Source organism: Syngnathus acus, chromosome 16 (assembly GCF_901709675.1).
Source record: "Syngnathus acus chromosome 16, fSynAcu1.2, whole genome shotgun sequence".
NCBI lineage: Eukaryota > Metazoa > Chordata > Actinopteri > Syngnathiformes > Syngnathidae > Syngnathus > Syngnathus acus.
Genome location: NC_051101.1, coordinates 2469670 through 2490151, shown reverse-complemented (window position 1 = coordinate 2490151; position 20482 = coordinate 2469670). Strand labels below are relative to the sequence as shown.

The window sequence follows — 20482 nt, the reverse complement described above, 5'->3', positions numbered from 1 at the left end:
GAGGGTCAGAGGGTTCACATGTATGTTGCGTAGTGGGGGTGGGTGACCTGGCCCATTTCACAAGGCACCACTCTTCACTCATTCTCTGTGCATAACATGTGAGCAACACTCATGAGCAAAGCCTTCACGATGACAGGCTTGCTAGCAGAGGAGCGGAGGTGGCAGTAGACTGACTGAGCGACTCACTGGACGAATGGCCAGCATGTGCCCCTGAGCAAGCAGGAGCGAGAAAGAAACTTGCAAATGAAATTCTATCAGTACACCCAACACAGAAGCTGTAAATTCCAAACACTACTGAGTCATATTACTACCGTGGTACTCCCCAAAGCCAAGAACAGGTTGGCCCAACCTGAGCAGCAAGAGCTGAAATCAAGTGTTGATAAATCAATAGCAAGTCAAGTCACTCGTCTGATGCTCGAACTTCCCCTCCAAGCGTTGGCAAGGTGTTGTTATGTTGAACGCTGGCCTCGGCTAACACTTGCATAGTTAGCAGTGTTGCCTGGAGACAGACACAGCAACGTCAACGCAAACGACGGCCGCTCTTTTGCTCGACAGACAGCGCTTCGTGACAACGAACGCTGATGGAGCTGCTGTGCATCTTTTCGTGAATCTGCGATTGGGCTCAGTGTATGGAATGGACGATAGAGCGCATGGTGGCTTCGTGGATGGAAGTGGAAGGATGAATGAATGACTAGATCATTGGTTCTTAACCTTGTTGGAGGTACCGAACCACACCAGTATCATATGCGCATTCACCGAACCCCTCTTTCAAATTCAAGACATCAATGTTTATTACTGGTGCACAAAATGAGCCGTGCATGAACATCACCTTGTTCAAAGAAAAAAAAAAAACACAATACATGAACTCAAAACAAATTACATACCTGCAGATCAGAGTGACTTCTGCCGTTGCCTTTGCGAAACCAGTTCAGATATGCGTCATCACGAATTTAAATGTAAATCAGGTATGTTCGGACCTCCGCAGTGCAGGCTCTGCCGAACCCCTGAGACCGACTCACGGAACCCCTAGAGTTCGATCGAACCCAGGTTAAGAACCACTGGACTAGATAGACAGAAAACGTCTACATGTTCAAATGCCAGGTGTTTCTAATATACTCTGACCAAGGTGAATCATTTTAAAAGTTCTTCCAGCCCTCAAATTAGACTTTAGATATGGAATTATGAGCAGGTCAGGAAAAGCCGGCGAGAAGGACTGAGCTTTGAGGTGGTTCAACCCGCGAGTTTGTTAGCAGACTGCTAACAGCTGATTTACCGGGGAACAGCTGATTGAGCTGTCAAAGAGAGCTGCGACCAACGTGAGCAATATGGGGCCAAAAAAAACCTAACCATGTCCACGGAGGAGGTCGAGGACATAAAAAGGTCACTTGACTTCCTTTCGGAAGAAGTTTCTGCTGTAAGGATGCAGCAGAAAAACATCTTGGCACTGGTGGAAGAGGTAAATGCTCAATGCTGAGAAGGACAAGCGGCTTGCCTACCTTGAAAGTCGAGTAGCGGACATCGAGCAATATACAAGAATAAATGACATTGTTATCACGGGAATAGCAATCAAACCTATATCTTATGCAAGGGCAGTGACGGCAAGTAACGATGGCTGTGAGCAACATGCAAGCTCAGCCGAGCAACACGTCGCTGAGTTTCTGCAAACTAAAGGAATAACTATGGACTCCAATCAGGTTGAAGCATGTCATCCACTGCCCAGAAGAAACAGTAACAACAAGCCTGCAGTCATTCTGAAATTTGTCAACAGGAAGCACAAAGTTGCACTTCTAAAGCAGGGTAAGTTGCTCAAAGGTACAGACATCTACATAAATGAACATTTGACAAAGACCAATGCGGATATTGCAAAGAAAGCACGTCACTTGAGAAGAATGGAAAAAAAATACAGAGTACATGGACCAGAAATTGCAAGATAGACATCAAGCTTAATGGATCACCAGAAGAGGCCAAGATACTGATGGTGAGGAGTATTGAGGAACTGGAAAAGCTCGAATAAGTATCCTCAATAGAAAATCAACTGGAGTGGACTTGGAACTGAATGGAGGTAACAACACAAAACACAAACATAATGCTCAGGGACACTACTCAACCTACATCAAGCAACAATGGACATGTAACACAGTGGATACGAGAACATGAACAACTCCAACTAACGTTTGATTACAGTGAAAGCAGCACTCTGGACATAGATCAGGACATCGACCCAGACAATAATTTCTTCTCCACCACAAACAACACATGTTATTATTACAGCAATGATCATTACAATACAGACATCTTAACAAAAGATAAGCTATCTATTATCCATTTCAATAGCCGGAGTCTATATAAAAATTTTAGTAGCATTCGGGATTACTTAAACACATTCAAACAACCATTTAATATGATAACTATTTCTGAGACCTGGATTACGACTGAGAAGGGAATGCACTTTGAGATGGAAGGCTATGAATTCATATACAACAACAGACAGAGTAAAGGTGGGGGTGGTGTTGCAATCTAGTATGTTGATTTGAATATGAAATTCAAGATTGTAGAGGCTATGACACAGGTGGTGGACAACCTTCTTGAATGTCTCACGATACACATTTGTGTTGAAAAGAAAAAATACATTATTATAAGCTGTGTCTATAGAGCTCCTGGTTCTAGCATTGAGACATTCACAGAATGGATAGAAAGTGTGATTGTACAAAAAGGCAACAAAAATGTTTTTATTTGCGGGGATTATAACATTGATCTATTAAATCCAAATAAGCAACAAAATATTGATGATTTTTTTAATTTAATGCATAGCCTGGGTCTCTTTCCTACAATCACTAGACCCACGAGAGTAACATCACAGAGTGCTACTCTGATAGACAACATATTCACCAATATAATAGAAAACAGGACAACAAGCGGATTATTAATTACTGATATTACTGACCACCTTCCAGTGTTTACAGTATATGACAATAATTTCAAATCTGAAATTGGGGTGTATAAACAACAAAGAAGAATTAGGACAGATGAGACAATTGCTACTATAAAACATGAATTAATGGAACAGAACTGGGATGCAATATATAAAGAAAAAGATGTAAATAATGCATACCATAAATTGATGACAATATAAGAACAGTCCATGGTTGACGAAAGGCTTAAGAAATGCCTGTAAAAAGAAAATATGGCTCTATAGGAACTTCATAAAACAGAGAACAGAAGGAGCTGAAGATAAATATAAGAGATATAAGAATAAATTAACTAATATTATAAGATTAGGTAAGAAAGAATATTATAAGAATAAATTAGAGGATAACAAAAATAATATTAAGGGGATACGGACTCTCCTAAACCACATTATTAGAGAAGGTACCGAACAACACAAATTACCGAAATATTATGTTATAAATGATACTGAAAATTATAATATGGAAGAAGTGGCAAACAGTTTTAATCAGTTCTTTGTAAATGTTGGGCCTCAAATAGCAAAAAACATACCGATTCCAGCGCCAGATGTAGGCAACAGAGATAAATTAATAGAAAGGAATCCTCACTCAATGTTTTTGAAGGCAGTTGATGAAAATGAAATCATTAACATTGTAAAACAATGCAAAAATAAAACATCTACCGACTGCAATGGGATTGATATGATGTTAGTTAAGCAAATCATTGAGGGGATTTCAAAGCCACTTGTGTACATCTGTAACTTGTCATTTTTAACTGGTACATTCCCAAAGAAGATGAAAATTGCTAAGGTCATTCCTCTTTATAAAACTGGGAGCAAACACAACTTTACAAACTACAGACCTATCTCAATATTGCCACAACTCTCAAAAATATTGGAAAATCTTTTTAACAGTAGAATGGATGGATTTTTGGAAAAACATAAATTATTTGCAGAGAACCAATATGGTTTTAGAGTAAACAGATCAACAGCACAGGCATTAATGGAATCAATCGGGGAAATCACAGATGCAATAGACAACAAACGACATGCAGTAGGAGTTTTCATTGACCTCAAAAAAGCTTTTGACACAATTAATCATAATATACTTTTCAATCAAAAGGTGCAGGAAAACAAATTTCTTGGGGTTAGAATAGATGACAGGCTGAGTTGGAAGCCACACAACAAAAACGTAAAGTCTAAAATTTCAAGAAGCATGGCAGTCATATACAAAGCAAAAGAATTACTGGATTATCATTCACTTCATACACTTTATTGTTCTCTTGTCTTGCCCTATTTGCATTACTGTGCTGAAGTTAGGGGGAATACTTATAAAACTTCACTACAGCCACTTATCATTCTGCAGAAAAGAGCAATAAGGACTATTCATAAAGTCAACTACTTGGAACACACAAATCCACTTTTCATACAATCCAAACTATTGAAATTCACTGACAGTATCTTATCAAACAGCAATCATCATGTATAGGGCAAAAGCAAAACAACTACCAGACAATATCCAAAACTTATTTAGGAATCGGGAGGGAGGTTATAAGTTAAGGGGGAATCACAACTTCAAAATCTTAAACATAAGAACAACCTTAAAAAGTTTCTGTATAACTATAACCGGGGTCAAACTATGGAACAATCTAAGTGAGGAACTCAAGCAAAGTCCAAATATCCACCAGTTTAAAAGAATGTACAAAAATATGTTGTTTAGCGGGTACAAAGGCTAAAAGTGCCAAAGGGCTCCACACAAGTAAAAATGAAACAGAACAATAAGTGTGAAAGTGTGTCTACTTGTGTTCTGTTGTAGAATCACAGTATATGTTGAATCGTTGGTTTAATGGATAAAGTGAGAAAGGGGTAGAATCTAAAAAGCTATGCTTCCTCCTACTCCTTTTCGAGCATTCTTTATTGATTTATTTACTTATGTATTATTATTATTATTAATTTATTTATTTAATTTATTTCTGTTTGTTGGTTTATTTTTTGTTTGTTTGTTTGTATGGACTTATATGTGGCACTTTAGAGTGTTATTTGTTTTGGATGTTCGAAATAAAGATATCAATCAATCAATCAATTTTGAAAACGGCCGATGTTCATAATAGGGTGTGCAAACTTGTGCAACCACATGATCTCAGTTTTGACTTCAACGCCCTAAAATATTGCAGGGAGAAGCAGACTTTCAGTCAGAATGCTGTTTTTTTTTTTTCCCCTCCGTGGAGGTGGGCGGGGTAGCGCACGCGTGTGTTTACACCCGCTCGCTCTTGTAGTAGAAGCAAAGCCGCAAACGCCGCAAGAAGCCTCCACACGGGCGGCACATGAGTAGGCGGGGCCACGAGCGGCCGTGCCGCCATCCAATCGGCGCCCAGCAAACCAATCACGGGCTGAGCGTCTCGACCAATGATGCGCGGCCCCCTCAGGTATCCTCCGCCAATGGGCTGCGCCGATGACGTGGGCACGTGGATCCCGGCACATGTTGACGCTCGTAAAGTGAGCGGGGGAAGAGCGAAAGCGAGGAAGAAAGCGCAAGCAAACGCACACGCAAGGCGACACAAGCTAAAGGCAACGCACGCCCGGCTGGAGTTGACGTGCGGATGCGAGTGCGACCGAGTTGAGACCGGTCGCCCAAATGCTACTCGGCTCACCCTGCACGGCTCACTGACGGAAACAAGTCGGCGGCGAAACCCAGCTACTATTGTTGTGTTTTGTATCGTGAAAGCACCGAGTGGAGGGTGAGTAACGTCATTTTCCTCTTTGTTTATGTGTGTGGTGGCTCTCTGAAGTTGGCAAGCTAGCCACATCCTGTTTGTTCGCCTCTATCCATCTATCTGTCTGTCTGTCTTAGTGTTGGCTCGTGAGTGAACGATTCCTTCAAAAAGAACGGCTCTTTTCAGTGAACGAGAGTGAACGAATCACTTCCTAAAGTGATTCGTTCTTTTTTTCCTTTCATATAGAACTTCAACCAGTAGATGTCAGTAATGCCCATTGAAGCTGGTGCTACCTCGCCGTAAAACAAAACGAAGAAGAAAATCAGCCAATCAGCAGCGCCAGCGAGCGTTAGATGGAGGAGGGACTTTACGAGTCAGTGACGTAACTTCCCGTTCACGAACGAGTCGTGAGTTGTATTTCGCGTTCACCAACGAACGAACGAATCTGTGAGTGAACGAATCACTCAGTGAGTGAATTACTCAGTGAGTGAGTGAACGACCAATCAGCAGCGCCAGCGAGCAATAGATGGAGGAGGGACTTTACGAGTCAGTGACGTAATATCCCGTTCATGAACGAGTCAGTGACGCAATTTCCCGTTCACGACCGGGTGAGAGACTGTTGACAACGGATCAGTGTGTAAGTGTTGTATTATAGAAAGAAATGTGTTAATTACCCGAGCCAATTATTATTATATATAATAATTTGGGGGGGGGGGGGGGGGGGGGGGTTGTGTAGTTGTATTGTTTGATGTGTATGGGTTGTTTCCACTGGATGTAAAAATACAAACAAACAAATGTATCAGTGTGTGTGTGGGGGGGGGCTAGGGTTAAGGGGGATTCATTGAACGATTCATTTGAACGATTCTAAAGATTCAGTTCACCTAAAAGAACTGGAATGCACATCACTTGTCTGTCTATCTATTTATCTTAGCAATCATCTATCTATATCCTCTATGTAAACAGTATTTGCGCGATGCGTGCTCATTGTTTTATTTACACACTTTGAAGAATTCTGTTTTCGGAGTTCAAGGTTTTTATTTTCTTCTATTTTTATTTGCCAAGCATACCGTAAAATGTACATCCAATATGATATCTGTTACCTTGAGGGCCTTTTTGAGTCTACATTTGTCTCATTGGTTGCCTACATCGGATGTGTGTCACCGACCGAGCTTGTTACAAATTGTTCACTGCTCTTGTTAAAATGAACTCGTGATGAATGAAACAATCTGTCAAAGTGCTGTTGCATTGCTACAAGTCCAACCCGGTGACTTTCAATGTGCCTCTTCTAAAGTGGGCGTGAAAAGTGTGACCTCCCCCAGGGCTCAGGGTCCAGCAGGGAGAGCGGAATAGATCGGGTGGGGGGCGGGGTCTACACGACAGCATTTGCTCGGGGCCGTGGTGCAATTCTAAATGCACTGAAATCCTCCGAGGTGCTGCTTTGAGAAGCCCTCAAACGTTTGAGCCACAAATGGCAAAATGTTAATATGGCCTCCTGTTTATCGTAAATATTATTGAAGGAAGTGGCGGAAGGAAGACAGAGAGGGGCGGCCAGCCCGAATGCGTACGCGAGAGGATGAGAGGCATGCAGAAATGCAAAGAGAGGACTTTGTGTGTGTGTGTCTGTGTGTAAGGGGGTGGGGTGGGAGAGGAGGAAGGGGGCGGGTGTCTCGTGTGAGGAAGGGGGTGTGGGGGGGGATGAGGATGGCGCTTCAGCCCAGAACCGGCAAGGGCGGCGCTACAAGCCGAGCACTGGAGGCTGTGAGAGAAGCAGACGGCCTATTCCGATTCCGCCACTCTCGCCCCCTCCCCACCCCCCCTTCACATTTTTACTCTCTTCCGTCTCCAATCTCTTCAATGGGAGCCAGACATACGCTACCATTGTGCGCTGCCTGCCCCCCGTGCTGCCTTCAAGTAGGACACCACCATTTTGTGTGGCGCACGGCGCACGTGGGCTTTTGGATGTGACTGACTTGTGTCGATCCCCCTTTGCCAGAGATGCAGTCCCAGGGCAGCACGTCGTCCCAACCCTCCTTGGACTCACTCAGCTCCAGCGACAGCCTCCTCTTCAGCGACTCTGACAACGCCGACGTCTTCCTAACCGACGCCTCTTCCTCGGCCCTCCTGGAGGCAGCGGTGGCGGCGGCGGGTCCGATGGCGGGGGGTCCGGCGGCGGCCGACGCCCGCGCCGGCCGGGCCGCTAACAGCCCCGCCTCGCAGTGGGCCTGTGACGGCTACGCCGACAAAGAGCAAGAGGAGGAGGACGGCGCCTCGCCGGCCCAGAATCCTAAGTCGCAGGGCGACCTGCTGTTTGCTCAGAAGGTGAGCAGCCGCGCTCCACCTCAGAGTGGCGGCCACTTATCCATCCCTCTGCTGCTTCCCTTTAGTGTGCTGAGCTTCAGGGTTTCGTCAGGCCCCTGCTGGAGCTGCTCAACGGGCTCAAGAAGGGCCGATTTGACCGTGGTAAGCGTCCTAGCTTGTGGCACGGGCCTTCCCAACCTTTCCTCGGCCCCTCGTCAGCAAAACGACATAGAAATAAAGATTTCTTGTATTGGATTGTATGCCTGTCACTATATGTCGCTGGCATTGATGGATGACCAAAGTGACATGATTCATCATCGATAAATAATTGCGTCCGGTGCAAACAAGTGTGATGGGACAAGTGGGTGTGAGCCACCTGATGCTGGCGGCAGCACGCTATTGTCTTAACTCTGCTGAATACGCCCGTCTACAATCTTTTCCGATCCGCAAATGGGAAGAGCGCGCACTATTGATCTGGTGTGGCCGACTCATCACCTCCATCGGGGCGACCGGCGCGGCGGCTTCGCGGTGCGAACGCTGACGAGGGCTTATGTTTGCGATTGACAGGTCTGAGTAGTTTTCAGCAGAGCGTCGCCATGGATCGCATCCAGCGGATTGTGGGGGTCTTGCAGAACCCAAACAGCGGGTAAGATAAGCCTCATACTGACACATCATGTTTGCTAGAGATAAGAATATATGCACGTGAGTCTTGAAATCCGTGGATGTTCCTCACACCCGTGTGGTAGCCACTACCTAATGAAACATCCGTTCGGTGTGTTGTGGGTGACAAGACGGGCGTACAGATGTTCCCCTGGTTGAAGTTATGCACGGTTGTCTTCTTCCAGGGCGCGCTACCTCAACACGCTTCTCCAAGTGGAGATGATGCTGAAGCTGTGGTTTCCTCAGATCGCCGCCCTCCCGCCGTCATCTGCCGCTGCCGCCACTTCACCCGCCTGCCCCGCAGCGGACGCCACGCCCCCGCACAAGCACAGGGATCAGTTGCATATCCCGGTCAAGGTGAGCGCCGATCAAGCGTTGACGCCGCGCGCGGCGTCGTCTATGCCAACAACCGACCGTACAATCCAGCTGAACTTGACTTGAATACGAGACACAAAAGAATTTCACTTTGTTGATTGGAAACTACCTTTGCCTTCGTTAGCCATTGACCTTCATGCAAACAAATGCTATTGACTTGCTAACAGTCAGCGTTGAAAGTCGCACTTTTAGAAGCATCACAAACGGTGGAGCAACACATGTAGACAGGGAATGCAGTGCACTCCTGTTGTTTGCTCGATGACTGCTGGGATACGCTCCATCATTTGTATTTTCCTACATTTGTATTCCTACATCTAATTGTGTTTTGCATTTATTTTCTTATTATAATTTGATCCTCCTCAAGCATTACAGCTCCAACGCAGTAAAATTAGGACTGAAGTATGAATTGGTAATTTTCCAGGACATGTGACATTGCCGTTGACATTTGCAGAAACGCCGACTCAGCTGGACAGGAACCGACTCCCCTACGTCCTCTCCGGGCCTCCCCAAGTGCCCTCGCCTTAGTGCGCAAGAGAAGCATCTTCCAGACGACAGCGAGGAAGAGACACAAACGGAAGCCACGGAAGGCGGCCCCTGCCCCCCACCACCAGCACCCCCCCTCCTCCTCCTCCTCCGTCGTTGTTATTGCCGCCGCCACACCAGAATTCTGCAAAGGGAAACGCCAGCGACTCTGACGGTTCGGGTAACCTGTCAGAGTACAAAACGGCTTGTGGTTCTGAGCCCAGCCTCACGTGGGTGCACGTTGCCCCCATCCTGTCCCCGAGGAAGACGGGCGCGGCAGCGGCGGCCACGCAGGACAGCGCCGTGTCCTCCACCACGCCCCCCGAGCACAGCAAGAATCTCGAGAAAGCCGCACGCTGCCAAAGCCACGCAGCCGCTGCCGACGAGCAAGGAGGTGAAGACCATCAGGACCCGGGCGCGCCCTCTGAGACCTGAGTGAATAACGCAGCCAGAGCAAAATCAAACGCGTGTTGATAATCACAAATTGTGTCAAAATGTGCAAAGAAATCATGGAGGAGAGTAGCAAGTCAAGTGAAATCTCAAACAAGATGACTTAGTGGAGCACTTCCTGTCAGGAGAGGAAGTGGCAGACACCTTTTACAGGTTGTACATATCCACAGCAAGAAAAAAAGCAAATGGCGTTTGTACTTGACTGGACCAGTGATGCATTCAAGGATTTTGGAGACTATGGGGAGAAAGGAAACGATGTCATCAACTCACGAATGTAATCGGAGATCACCGTTAATTTATCTGACACTGCATTTATTTATTATTCTTGGTATTTATTTTTCAGGCAGCTGAGGAAAACGCACAGCGAGGGCGTCAACCTTTTTTTTACTACATTGTTGACACGTGTGTTTTTCTTTTTGAACCGTCGGACTACTGTGCCTTTTACCAAATAGGATGTGTTTGTTTTTTTTGTTTTTCAGAAGGAACAATTGGTGCTGGGAGTGCATTTCTATTATGTTTTGATTGTTTGCTTTTAAAACAACAACAAAAAAGACAACAGCACAACACATCTTGACAGTAGTCGCCTGGAACATACTGGACAGTACTTGTAACATAACATAACAGCGTCCTGCACACTCATTAGCCTAATAGCGTAAATGACCAAGTCATTTTTCCACGTTTTCCAGGAAACAAGAGTTCAATTTAACCTTTGCCAGTACCACGAAACACTGGTCATTTTTACTGGGACTTTTGCAGTAAGTTCAAAATATTACACAGGTATTTATGCTAGTCAGCTAATGATTGTTAGCTGACTAGCAAAAACATTTTGAATATTGCTGTAAATTTGGTTCAAATTTTGCAGATAACCATAACTGACAATCTACAAATGCTGACTTTGCCAATTGCGCTACGCTAACGATCTGTTCCAATTCATAAACATGCCTCCATCTTGTCAGCAGAGGCTAATCTGCTAGCCTTTTATTTTTTTCCCCTGCTTCCGCCCGAATTGAGGGATCGAAGGAGGCGCACTGAAGGCTGATGCAACTGCAAAACTTGAAATGATAGAAAAATGTAAACTTGTCTCAACTTGCCAGCGGCAAGCAAGCTAGCTAGCGAGCAAGCGCCGCTTCCTTCCTCCTCCTGTGCTGCTAACTCGCATCGGAACTCCCGAGTCCAAACATGGAGGAGTAGCGGCGGCCTCGGCGTCGCAAACCAGCAACTCATGCTAAAGTGCTGGAAATATTTCCACTCAACTTTCTCAAATTATTTCCATCGAGCCAGCAAGGCGGCCGACAAACGCCTTCCAGTTCATTTCCGTTGGATGTTATTTAGAACTGATTTTGGGTTCATGTTATTTTGGATTTATTTGTTCATTTTGATTTTTACAATTATTCATATTCCCTATTCAGTGTTAGTTGTTTTTTTGTTTGTTTTTTCCTTTATTCTTTGTCATTTAAATTTATTTTGTTGAATTCCCAATTGCGTTGGAGTTTTTTCCCTTTTTTTTTAACTTGGTTTTAAGTTGCATTTTATTTTGTTTTAGATTACTTTACTTTTTCTTTGTTTGGGGTTTATTTTATTATGAGTTTGTTTTGCCTGTATTTTGTCAAATGTATTTATTTCAATTCAGTTCATTTTTTTTCAATTTTGTTGATTTAATTTGAGTTCTACTTGATTTTGCTTTTTTATTCCATTTGTTTTTATTGAAATGTAAACTTGTTTAATTTTTTGAGTTGTTGATTTTTGTTTAATTATACTAATTTAGCATTTTTAATGAATTGAATTGTATTTGAAATCTATTTCTTTCAATTTGTTTTATTTATTGAGTTGCTTTGAATGGCTCCTTAGGTGGTAGCGTGGCGAGGTGTATCGCAGGCCTTATTACGAGAGTCTGACTTAAAAGCCTCCCTGTGTCCATCATTCACTGTCAGAGTCTCTGTTTGGGTGAGCGTCTTGTATTTTGTGTGTGTATGGGGGGGGGTCCACACTTCCACTTTTTTTCTACGGCCAAGGCGTGACCGAATGATTGCACTTAATTTTTCATGTACCTTTTCTACGTCATCTATGACTGCTTAGGGAACATTTGGGAATCTTGTAGCCTTCCTTCCTTACCTCCTTACTTCCTTACTTCCTTCCTTACTTCTTTCCTTCACTACTGCCAGCTTTACTACTTTGCTTCGCCCCTCCCCCACAGCACTGGGCTACCCTCTCCCCCTTCGTCCTTCATCTCCCTCAATCCTGTTAGTTTTCCAGTCTTTGGTTCACCTTCAGTCGAAACTTACTCCAGCTACATTTTTTTTCTGTGGCCACACGCAAAAAAGCAAAGTTTTGGAATAAAATGGCATTTTTCACAGCGAAATGGGAACTCGTGTGATGTTTTTCAAAGGGGCTCACGGCAACCAGATGCGGAGCATTGGGGGTGCACGTTAAGAGGATGGACATTTTCATATGGGTTTGTGCATGCGTGACTCCAACCTCACAAATCTGGTTGGGGGGGGGGGGGGGGGGGCGCATTGAGCCTCCAACCAGCTGCCAAAACAGAACACCACAATTGCTCGTATATGTGGCTTTGACGCTTGTGAGTAATGTTGAGGTAATATTTTGAATGGATGGGTCTGCAGGCGGGGCACTTGAAGCACGAGCTAGACATCAATCAAAAGCCCTGCAGCAACAACAAAACAATCAAATTCAATCATAGCAAATTGAAATGTGCAGAAATACAATTGAATTGAATGTAAACAAATAACTGAAGAACAAACCCAACAAATCAACCTAAAACAGAAACGAATCAAAACTAAATCAGACCAAACAAATGACACAAAACAAAAAGCAGTTACAAATATAAGTGAATCTTGTCATTCTTGGCAGAGGATCAAGAAAGTAGTATGTTTATGTGTATTGTGTTGCTCCACTCTTTGTGTTCGTCTTTTGCTGACACTGATGTGGGTCACGAGCCCATCTCTCGCATTGTTTACAATCTGCTTATTTGAAAAGAAAAAAAAAAAGATCCAAATGTTGGCTCACTTGGCATTTTTTTGTGCAATGCTTTGCCAGAAATTGATGTGTAAGGGGACTGGCACATTTATCAAGGGTGTGGTTTAATGCCCCCACCACCCACCCCTCCCCCACTCTCTGAATGAAATCAGCCATGGCTCTCTCACGCATCCACAAAAAGTCCTACAAAATGGACTAGTATTTCCCTCCCACACACACACACACAGTGGAGCGAGACCGTGATTGTTGGTTGATGTACGAATGGGCCACTTTTGTGACACAGGCACCAGTGCCCAACCCCCTCAAGCCCCCCACATGCCCCCCCTTGTATCCATGCAGTTTTTAGAAGAGAAGCCCCTGCCCTCCCTGCCTGCCTCCCTCCCTCTTCTCTGTCTGGAGGCTGAGGCCCGCTTTCACTTGACTTTTGTTAAACACCGAGCCTGTCGTCTTGAGATACAAGTTTTTGCAGATACAAGCCGTCGTTTGAACAATTTTGCTGGCTATTGGGCAGAATCCTCGTACCTCCCCAAAATAACATTTAAGATCAAGTCAAGTCCAAATATGTCCTTGCAATAGTATGTGTGGTGCTCAATGGATCACTGATAGGCACACATTCACGTGCTCGCGGCCACAACGCGTGTAGATGCTGCCGAGGTCCTTGTGAGAACGTATACAGACAGCAGAGGTCCTCGAAGAGAGGATGATTTAGTGCCTCCTGTCAAAAAACCCGCCGCAAAGTGGGTCATTGTGATGAAACATTGCAAAACACACAATGAGCCAGACCAAACCATGCAGCACTCGGGGTTGCCTATATTTTCTCGTAAATGACCAGCTGCCTTATATAACAAGACACTTTACATGTTGGTGTCATTGCAATGAGGCCTATAATAGGCCGCTTAAGTGGAGACGGAACAGTTGCAATCAGAAAGTACGCGTTTTGTCTAGATTATAGAAGCGCCCTGTCAGGGTTTTCCAAACTATCTTGATCGTATGATTATGTTGGAATGTAACCTGTAATAAATAACCTAGCTTGTCCCATCCTACACAACGTCGTAAAACACCCCCTGCTATGTTTTGACTAGAGGTCAAGGGATTTCCTCTCCATCCAGTCCACTGTCACCCCCACCCTGTTTCTCTTATAAAAATGCTCTTGCAAGAGGCCAGAATCAGACCTCATTCGATCATCGCTGTAACGCACAGCGAGGAATGGTTCTCCATTTGCAAATGCTTAAAAGGGCATACTGTCTCCCGTGTGGTTCTTGCAAAAATAAGTTAGAGTGAGCACCACTCTAACACGCCCGACTGTGTATTGGGGGGAGGACCATGTGTGTGTCCATGCGCGCTTGTGTGTGTGTCAGAAAGTGCGCTATTTTATGTGCACAACCGTCATTACATAATGGGCCGGTTGGCAAAGAGGTCAGGTTGGGTGTGAGGGGAGTGTTTAGGGTACACATGGGGAGGTCCATTACAAAGGCAGAGTGTGACGTCCGCATATCTCATCTCATTGAGTGTTGAAGGTCTTATCGTTTCGAGAATGACTAAACAGGATTGGACCCAGATCTGAACCTTGTGGGACACCTGTAACAAGGTCTTGGGAAGTACATTTGATTAGAATTTGTATTTTACTACACATTTAGGTTTCTCACACAGCTGGTTAGTTTCGCTCTTTCTCTTGAATGACATGGATGATTTGTGCAATTATTTGGGAGTTTGGCAGAGGGAGGGAGGGAGGGAGGGAGGGACGGATGGGTGTGTGTGTGTGTGCGTGTGTGTGTGTGTGTATGTTTACTGTCTGGCAGACGAAGCGAGGCCCCGGGCTCATGAGTGCTTTCGTGATCATGCTACTCCATTGCCACTCAGTTGACCCACTTCCTGTAAAGATAGTCAAATTAGGGGCGAGGGTGGGGGTATGGGGGCATGGAGTATGTGTGTGTGTGGGGGGGGGGGGGGCGCTGTCACTTGATCATCACATGTTCACGGCTGCGATCAATAGATAACTATGTTTTACGCCACCCTGGCGAATCCGACTCGATTAGTGAGCTGCTTCAGCATAATGTCAACAAAAAACCTCGAAAGGATTTAGTCACGAGTTTCATGCATTATGCTTTATTCTTACTATAACATTGACTGAAAACAATGGCTTTTACTGTTCCCCAATCATCTGTTTAAATTTCTTTCTGCAACACAATACTCTACTGTACAGTAAATATATCTCCTTAGATCTTTTTAGGCATTTACAACTTTCCAAAATTATGTTAAAATGGTGGTATTATATATAAAAATCATTTTACTCATTTTCATGAACTCGCTCACGCTTGTCGTGAATGCACTGGATACTGTTTCTTGCCGCTAGAGGTCGACCTAACGAAAACCTCCAAAAGTGACCGCGAAAAGAAGAAGGTGAAGAAGAAGAATCAGTATTTCCTTTTCCGGGTAGTAAGGCAACAACGTTGTGGGAACGGACGGAACCGCGCGACCAAACTCTTAATTGTCAAGAAAACATCTTCCTTTACGGTGTGATAAACGTCTCTAAGCGGACCCTAGCTTAGTTATTTTCACCACGCTGGTGTCCACATACCGGCTCACGGAAACGAGAAAGCGTTTGTAAGGTAACGAAGCGGCTTTTTGCGCCCTGTGTGCTAATGGCGCTAATGTTAGCATGTAGCCAGACAGTTTTCGGGGTCGGGATTGACTTTTGGCATCATTTTCACTCAATCGCATTTAACACCTGTCATTTCAACATGTTAATCACATGGTTGATGTTCGCCCAGTGTCCAAACTGAATCAATTGCTCGTGGAACGGTTAAAGTACGACTTAGCACTCGTTTTTCTTAAACCAGCGAAGTGTTTCGTCGTGTGTCTCAATCAACATTTGTAAAAAATGTACGTGTATATTGCAGACGAGAGAATGTCGCTTCCTAAACGGGAGGTGGAGGAATTGAGGCCATGGGTGGAGCGCACTGTGAAGAAGATGCTCGGCTTCTCAGAGCCCACCGTGGTCACCGTGGCTCTGCAGTGCGTGGGGAAAGGTCTGGACAAAAGAAAAACAACAGGTACATTTCGATTGTGGATTTATTTTATACAAGTGTGCAAGAAGGGGAAAAAGGATCATCTGATGGAGCAAGGTGGGAGGAGGTTGAAATATTTTGGGGAAATGACGAGATGTCAACTCCAGGTGACTTGACCCCATTGTTATGCATAACAAATGAACTGTCTGCATGCTGAGCACATATTTGACTTGATGTGTAGGTAAGGAGAACTAAAAACAAACCTATTCTCTGCATTTTTTTAAAATTAAAGACAGCATTCAGGACTACATCCTTGCAAACTACATTACGCAATATAATTGTAAATCCATGTCGGTTGTATTAATTGTGAAAGGTTCAGTAGTGGATTCATCTTCGATTCCTCTTAGACCAACTGCACCCTTTCCTGAATGAATCAGCCGGGAATTTCGTCGAGCGTCTCTTCGAAGTGTTGGAGGAGAGCCGTGGTTCCCGAAGCAGCAAAGGAAACGGAGAAAAGACCCGCAAGCGAGAGCTGAAGGTAAACAAAGACGACTTGAATGCAAATGTCCCAGACCGTTGACCTCCAACTGTGCTTCTCAGGACGCATTCAGTGATGAGACAGACACGGGTGGAGTGAAAAGTGTCGCGACGCCCGCCGCCGATGGCGCGGCACCCAAACGCAAGCGGGTGGCTCGTTTTCAGGAAGTGGAGGAGCCCGAGGTCATTCCGGGACCGCCGTCGGAGAGTCCGGGCATGCTCAGCAAACTGCAGGTGAGACCTCACCGCAGATGCGACCCATGATAGACGAGATCGTGGATCCTTTTCTGATTGCTCTTGTGCATCATCAAACAGATCAAACAGATGATGGAGGAAGCCACCAAGCAAATTGAACAGCGAAGGAAACAACTGAACATTACATCTCCTGCTCAGGTAATTGGAGCCAAAAATTGAGCAACAAAAATTTTTGATTCAGTGGACCCACGTTGTTTGCGGGAGATCGGGACTCGCCAATAGCCAAAATCATCAACATTAGATTGTCATGGATTTGGCGACTTGATAAGGAGCGATGGTGTGTTTTTCTGCAGAGAATAAAGAATATATGCCTGTGATTATTGTGATATACGCGTAAAGCGTCACTATTTGTTTTCAAAGGAATATTGTCGATCGGCGTTTACTGTCGCCCCCCCTGCGTACAGGGATCCATCATAGCAGGTGAAAAATGACTCCTTTGCCTCCTCTCTACCCAGCAGACACAAATGGAATCTCCCATGTCGCGCCTTCTGGGCCACGCCAGCGTAGGCGGCTCCATCATGCCCTCGCAGGCCGCCAGCTTCATGAACGACGCCATCGAGAAAGCTCGCAGGGTGGCCGAGGAGCAGGCGCGCCTGCAGTCGCAGATGCCGGTGAAGCCCAACATCCTGGGCATGTTGGGGAACTCCATCCCTCACAACTTTGTGGCTCTGGCCAACCTTCACGCCATGGGAATCGCCCCACCGTGAGTGACGCGAGGCGCTAAAATTTGGGTCCATGTCCGGCGGTTGAAAGGCTTTTTTTTCCCTGTGCTCTCTGCCAGGAAAGTGGAAGTGAAGGAAGTGAATAAACCAACACCGCTCATTCTGGACGACAAGGGCAGGACGGTGGATGCTACCGGCAAAGAGATCGAGCTGACTCATCGCATGCCAACACTCAAAGGTACCTTCATTCACGGACACTTGTGACTCGCAGTGCAAGCTAGTTGGGTGTTACTAATCTGCATTCCGTCCTCTCCCATGTCCAGCCAACATTCGGGCGGTGAAAAGGGAACAGTTCCGTCAGCAACTCAAAGAGAAGCCTGGAGAGGAGCTGGAGTCCACGTCCTACTTTGACAATCGCGTAACTCTGATTGCATCCCAGCGGGCGCGCAAAACCTTCAAGTTTCACGAGCAGGGTCGGTTTGAGAAGATCGCTCAAAGAATTCGAACAAGGTAGGAGTCCGCTCCACGCGTGGTGTCACGTAACCCTCCGACGGTCGCTTTTCAAAAGAGCACTTTTTTGTTGGTCGGCAGGCCCAGCTGGAGAGGTTACAGAACGAGATTTCCCAGGCCGCCAAGAAGACGGGAATCCACGCCTCCACCAAGCTGGCTCTGATCGCTCCCAGGAAGGACATTGGCGACAGCGAAGTGCCCAACATCGAGTGGTGGGACTCCTTTATCTTGCCCACCAACATCGAAATGTAAGCTATGAGCACATGCAAACGATGGAAGAATTCTACATCCTTTGAGTGCGGTGGACATACAGTATTGTTGCTATCAAACTTTGTTTCAGAGTGAATATACAATTAATTCACACAAAGGTATCAAATGAAATATGCCCTTTTAAGTCAAGTCACATTTCAACTGAAACAGGAATGACTCTTTTTGTTATTTGTTTGTAAAAAGTCTCTTGTAGAAATGTAAATCATCTTAAGAACGTCCGCCATTGTTGTAAATGTTGGTGTTTTTTGTGAGAAGGACAAAAGATGTGTTTTGGATTGGACAGAGTAGCTGCATTTACTGTAAGAATGCCACAAAATAGGTTCCTAAACATTTGGGTGTAACTTTTAAGATCTCTATTTTCTTTTTTTGTACCCCATGAAGAAAGCCAGAAACCAAACTTGATGAGGTGGTGCTTTTCGGAGTGACCAATTTAGTGGAGCATCCGGCCCAAATTAGTCCTCCTGGTAAGTGTAAGTGTGAAACTCCTCTATCTTATTATTTACTGCATCAGCGACCACCTCATCGTCAAGGACTAAACCGGTTACAGTGTTTGTGTGTGCGTGTGCTTTTTGTGCCACCACCAGTCGACAAGGACAAACCGGTCACGCTGGGCGTTTACTTGACCAAGAAAGAACAGAAGAAGCTGAGACGACAGACTCGACGGGAAGGCCAAAAGGAAGTACAAGAAAAGGTCCGTCTTGGACTGATGCCGCCACCGGAGCCCAAAGGTAGCTGCCATGTGGGTGCGAAAGACAAGGAGCGCTGGGCGTGTCTAACGTATGTCCTGGCTTTTGGCAGTTCGCATCTCCAACCTGATGAGAGTGTTGGGGACCGAGGCGGTTCAGGACCCCACCAAAGTGGAAGCCCACGTCAGAGCGCAGATGGCCAAGAGACAAAAGTAGGTCGTCCGTCGCACCGCTCTCGGGGTCGGCTTGACGTGGTCTCGCTCTTTGTGTAGAGCCCACGAAGAGGCCAACGCGGCGCGCAAGCTCACGGCTGAGCAGCGCAAAGAAAAGAAGGTGAAGAAGTTGAAGGAGGATCTCGGCGGAGGGGTTCACATTTCCGTGTACAGGTTAGTGGGCAGCGGGTGCGTATGCCTCCATCAGATGTTTGCAGACTCTCAAAAGGGGATCTGCTCTTCCCGCACAGGATCCGTAACCTGCAGAATCCAGCAAAGAAGTTCAAAGTGGAAGCCAATGCCAACCAGCTCTACCTGACCGGCACTGTCGTCCTGCATAAAGACGTCAACTTGGTTGTGGTGGAAGGAGGTGAGCGCATCAAATAGTCAGGTGTCGTCGCGTGTCCCTAGTGATGTGGCTTGAGTTCCCATCCTGATCTCGGGTGTCTCGTTGCAGGCCCCAAATCTCAGAAGAAGTTCAAGAAACTCATGATGCACAGAGTCAAGTGGCAGGAGCATAACTCCAAACGAGACGGTGAGAGACATTCTGGCGTCTTTTTGTTTGTGTTTTTGAGATCTCGAGCTCACGCATCCAACTCGCACACAGATCCGGACGGCGACGACGACACTAGGAGGAACAACAAGTGCTGGTTGATTTGGGAGGTGAGTGTCTGAGCAAGCCCCCAGACGCAAATTGATTGGCAGGTTGTGACGGGCCTCCCTCTGTCCAGGGCACGGCCAAAGACCGCTCCTTCGGGGACATAAAGTTCAAGCAGTGCCCCACAGAAAACATGGCCAGGGAACACTTCAAGAAACACGGCACAGAACACTACTGGGATCTGGCTCTCAGTAAGAGTGTGCTAGACAGCGCCGACGATTGAAGACCTGAACGGGAAGAACACGAGGGCTTCAGTCCCACGGTTTAAAAGAGACTCGTAGGCCGGCTTCACCTGGCGTCGGACTGACTGACCGATTGACACGAACTTGAAACAGTAAAAGGGGTTATTTCTGCTGGACACGCCGAGTGGTGGGTCAGGCTGTGCAAGAAGACGATCAATCAGCCTTTGTGAAACGCCTGGCAGATAACGTATGTATGGTAAGCGAGTGAGCGAGCGTGAGTGGGGCTTATGTATGGCTGTTTTCTTTTTTTTTTTTTAGCTTATTCTGTAAGATTACACTGTGATATAAAAGATTTAGCCACACATTTCTGTTATGATAGGCCACTGCAGTGTATCGAGTCAAGGTGTCAATAAAAGTTGATCCCTTCAGTGAATGATGAATTTTATTATCGTCAAGGCCAATAAAAAACATTCTCAGGAATAGTATATTGAAAATACTCAAGTCCATAAATTGGAAAAATAAGTTGGCGTTTGAGTTGCCCATTT

The 20482-nt window shown here is 45.6% G+C and overlaps 2 protein-coding genes across 6 annotated transcripts; both read left to right on the top strand.

Moving 5' to 3' along the window:
* The first annotated feature begins 5389 nt into the window (after window positions 1-5389).
* On the top strand, window positions 5390-11035 carry LOC119135603. Its single transcript, XM_037273356.1, has 6 exons — window positions 5390-5682; window positions 7652-7977; window positions 8043-8118; window positions 8524-8602; window positions 8802-8973; window positions 9443-11035. Exons 2-6 carry the CDS (start codon window positions 7654-7656, stop codon window positions 9950-9952), a joined length of 1161 nt encoding a protein of 386 aa, XP_037129251.1. The 5' UTR covers window positions 5390-5682; window positions 7652-7653; the 3' UTR covers window positions 9953-11035.
* A 4339-nt stretch (window positions 11036-15374) lies between these two features.
* prpf3 (PRP3 pre-mRNA processing factor 3 homolog (yeast)) lies at window positions 15375-20370 on the top strand. 5 transcript variants are annotated; one of them, XM_037273235.1, is made up of 17 exons: window positions 15375-15566; window positions 15858-16010; window positions 16373-16503; window positions 16566-16736; window positions 16818-16895; window positions 17216-17460; window positions 17539-17657; window positions 17743-17928; window positions 18009-18177; window positions 18581-18663; window positions 18784-18927; window positions 18998-19097; window positions 19158-19271; window positions 19349-19467; window positions 19555-19632; window positions 19705-19760; window positions 19829-20370. In XM_037273235.1, exons 2-17 carry the CDS (start codon window positions 15866-15868, stop codon window positions 19976-19978), a joined length of 2088 nt encoding a protein of 695 aa, XP_037129130.1. In that variant the 5' UTR covers window positions 15375-15566; window positions 15858-15865; the 3' UTR covers window positions 19979-20370. The 5 variants fall into 5 exon arrangements, with proteins under 5 accessions (XP_037129130.1, XP_037129128.1, XP_037129129.1 ...); XM_037273233.1 differs by having other exon boundaries at window positions 18581-18669; XM_037273234.1 differs by having other exon boundaries at window positions 17213-17460.
* Window positions 20371-20482: the final 112 nt, after the last annotated feature.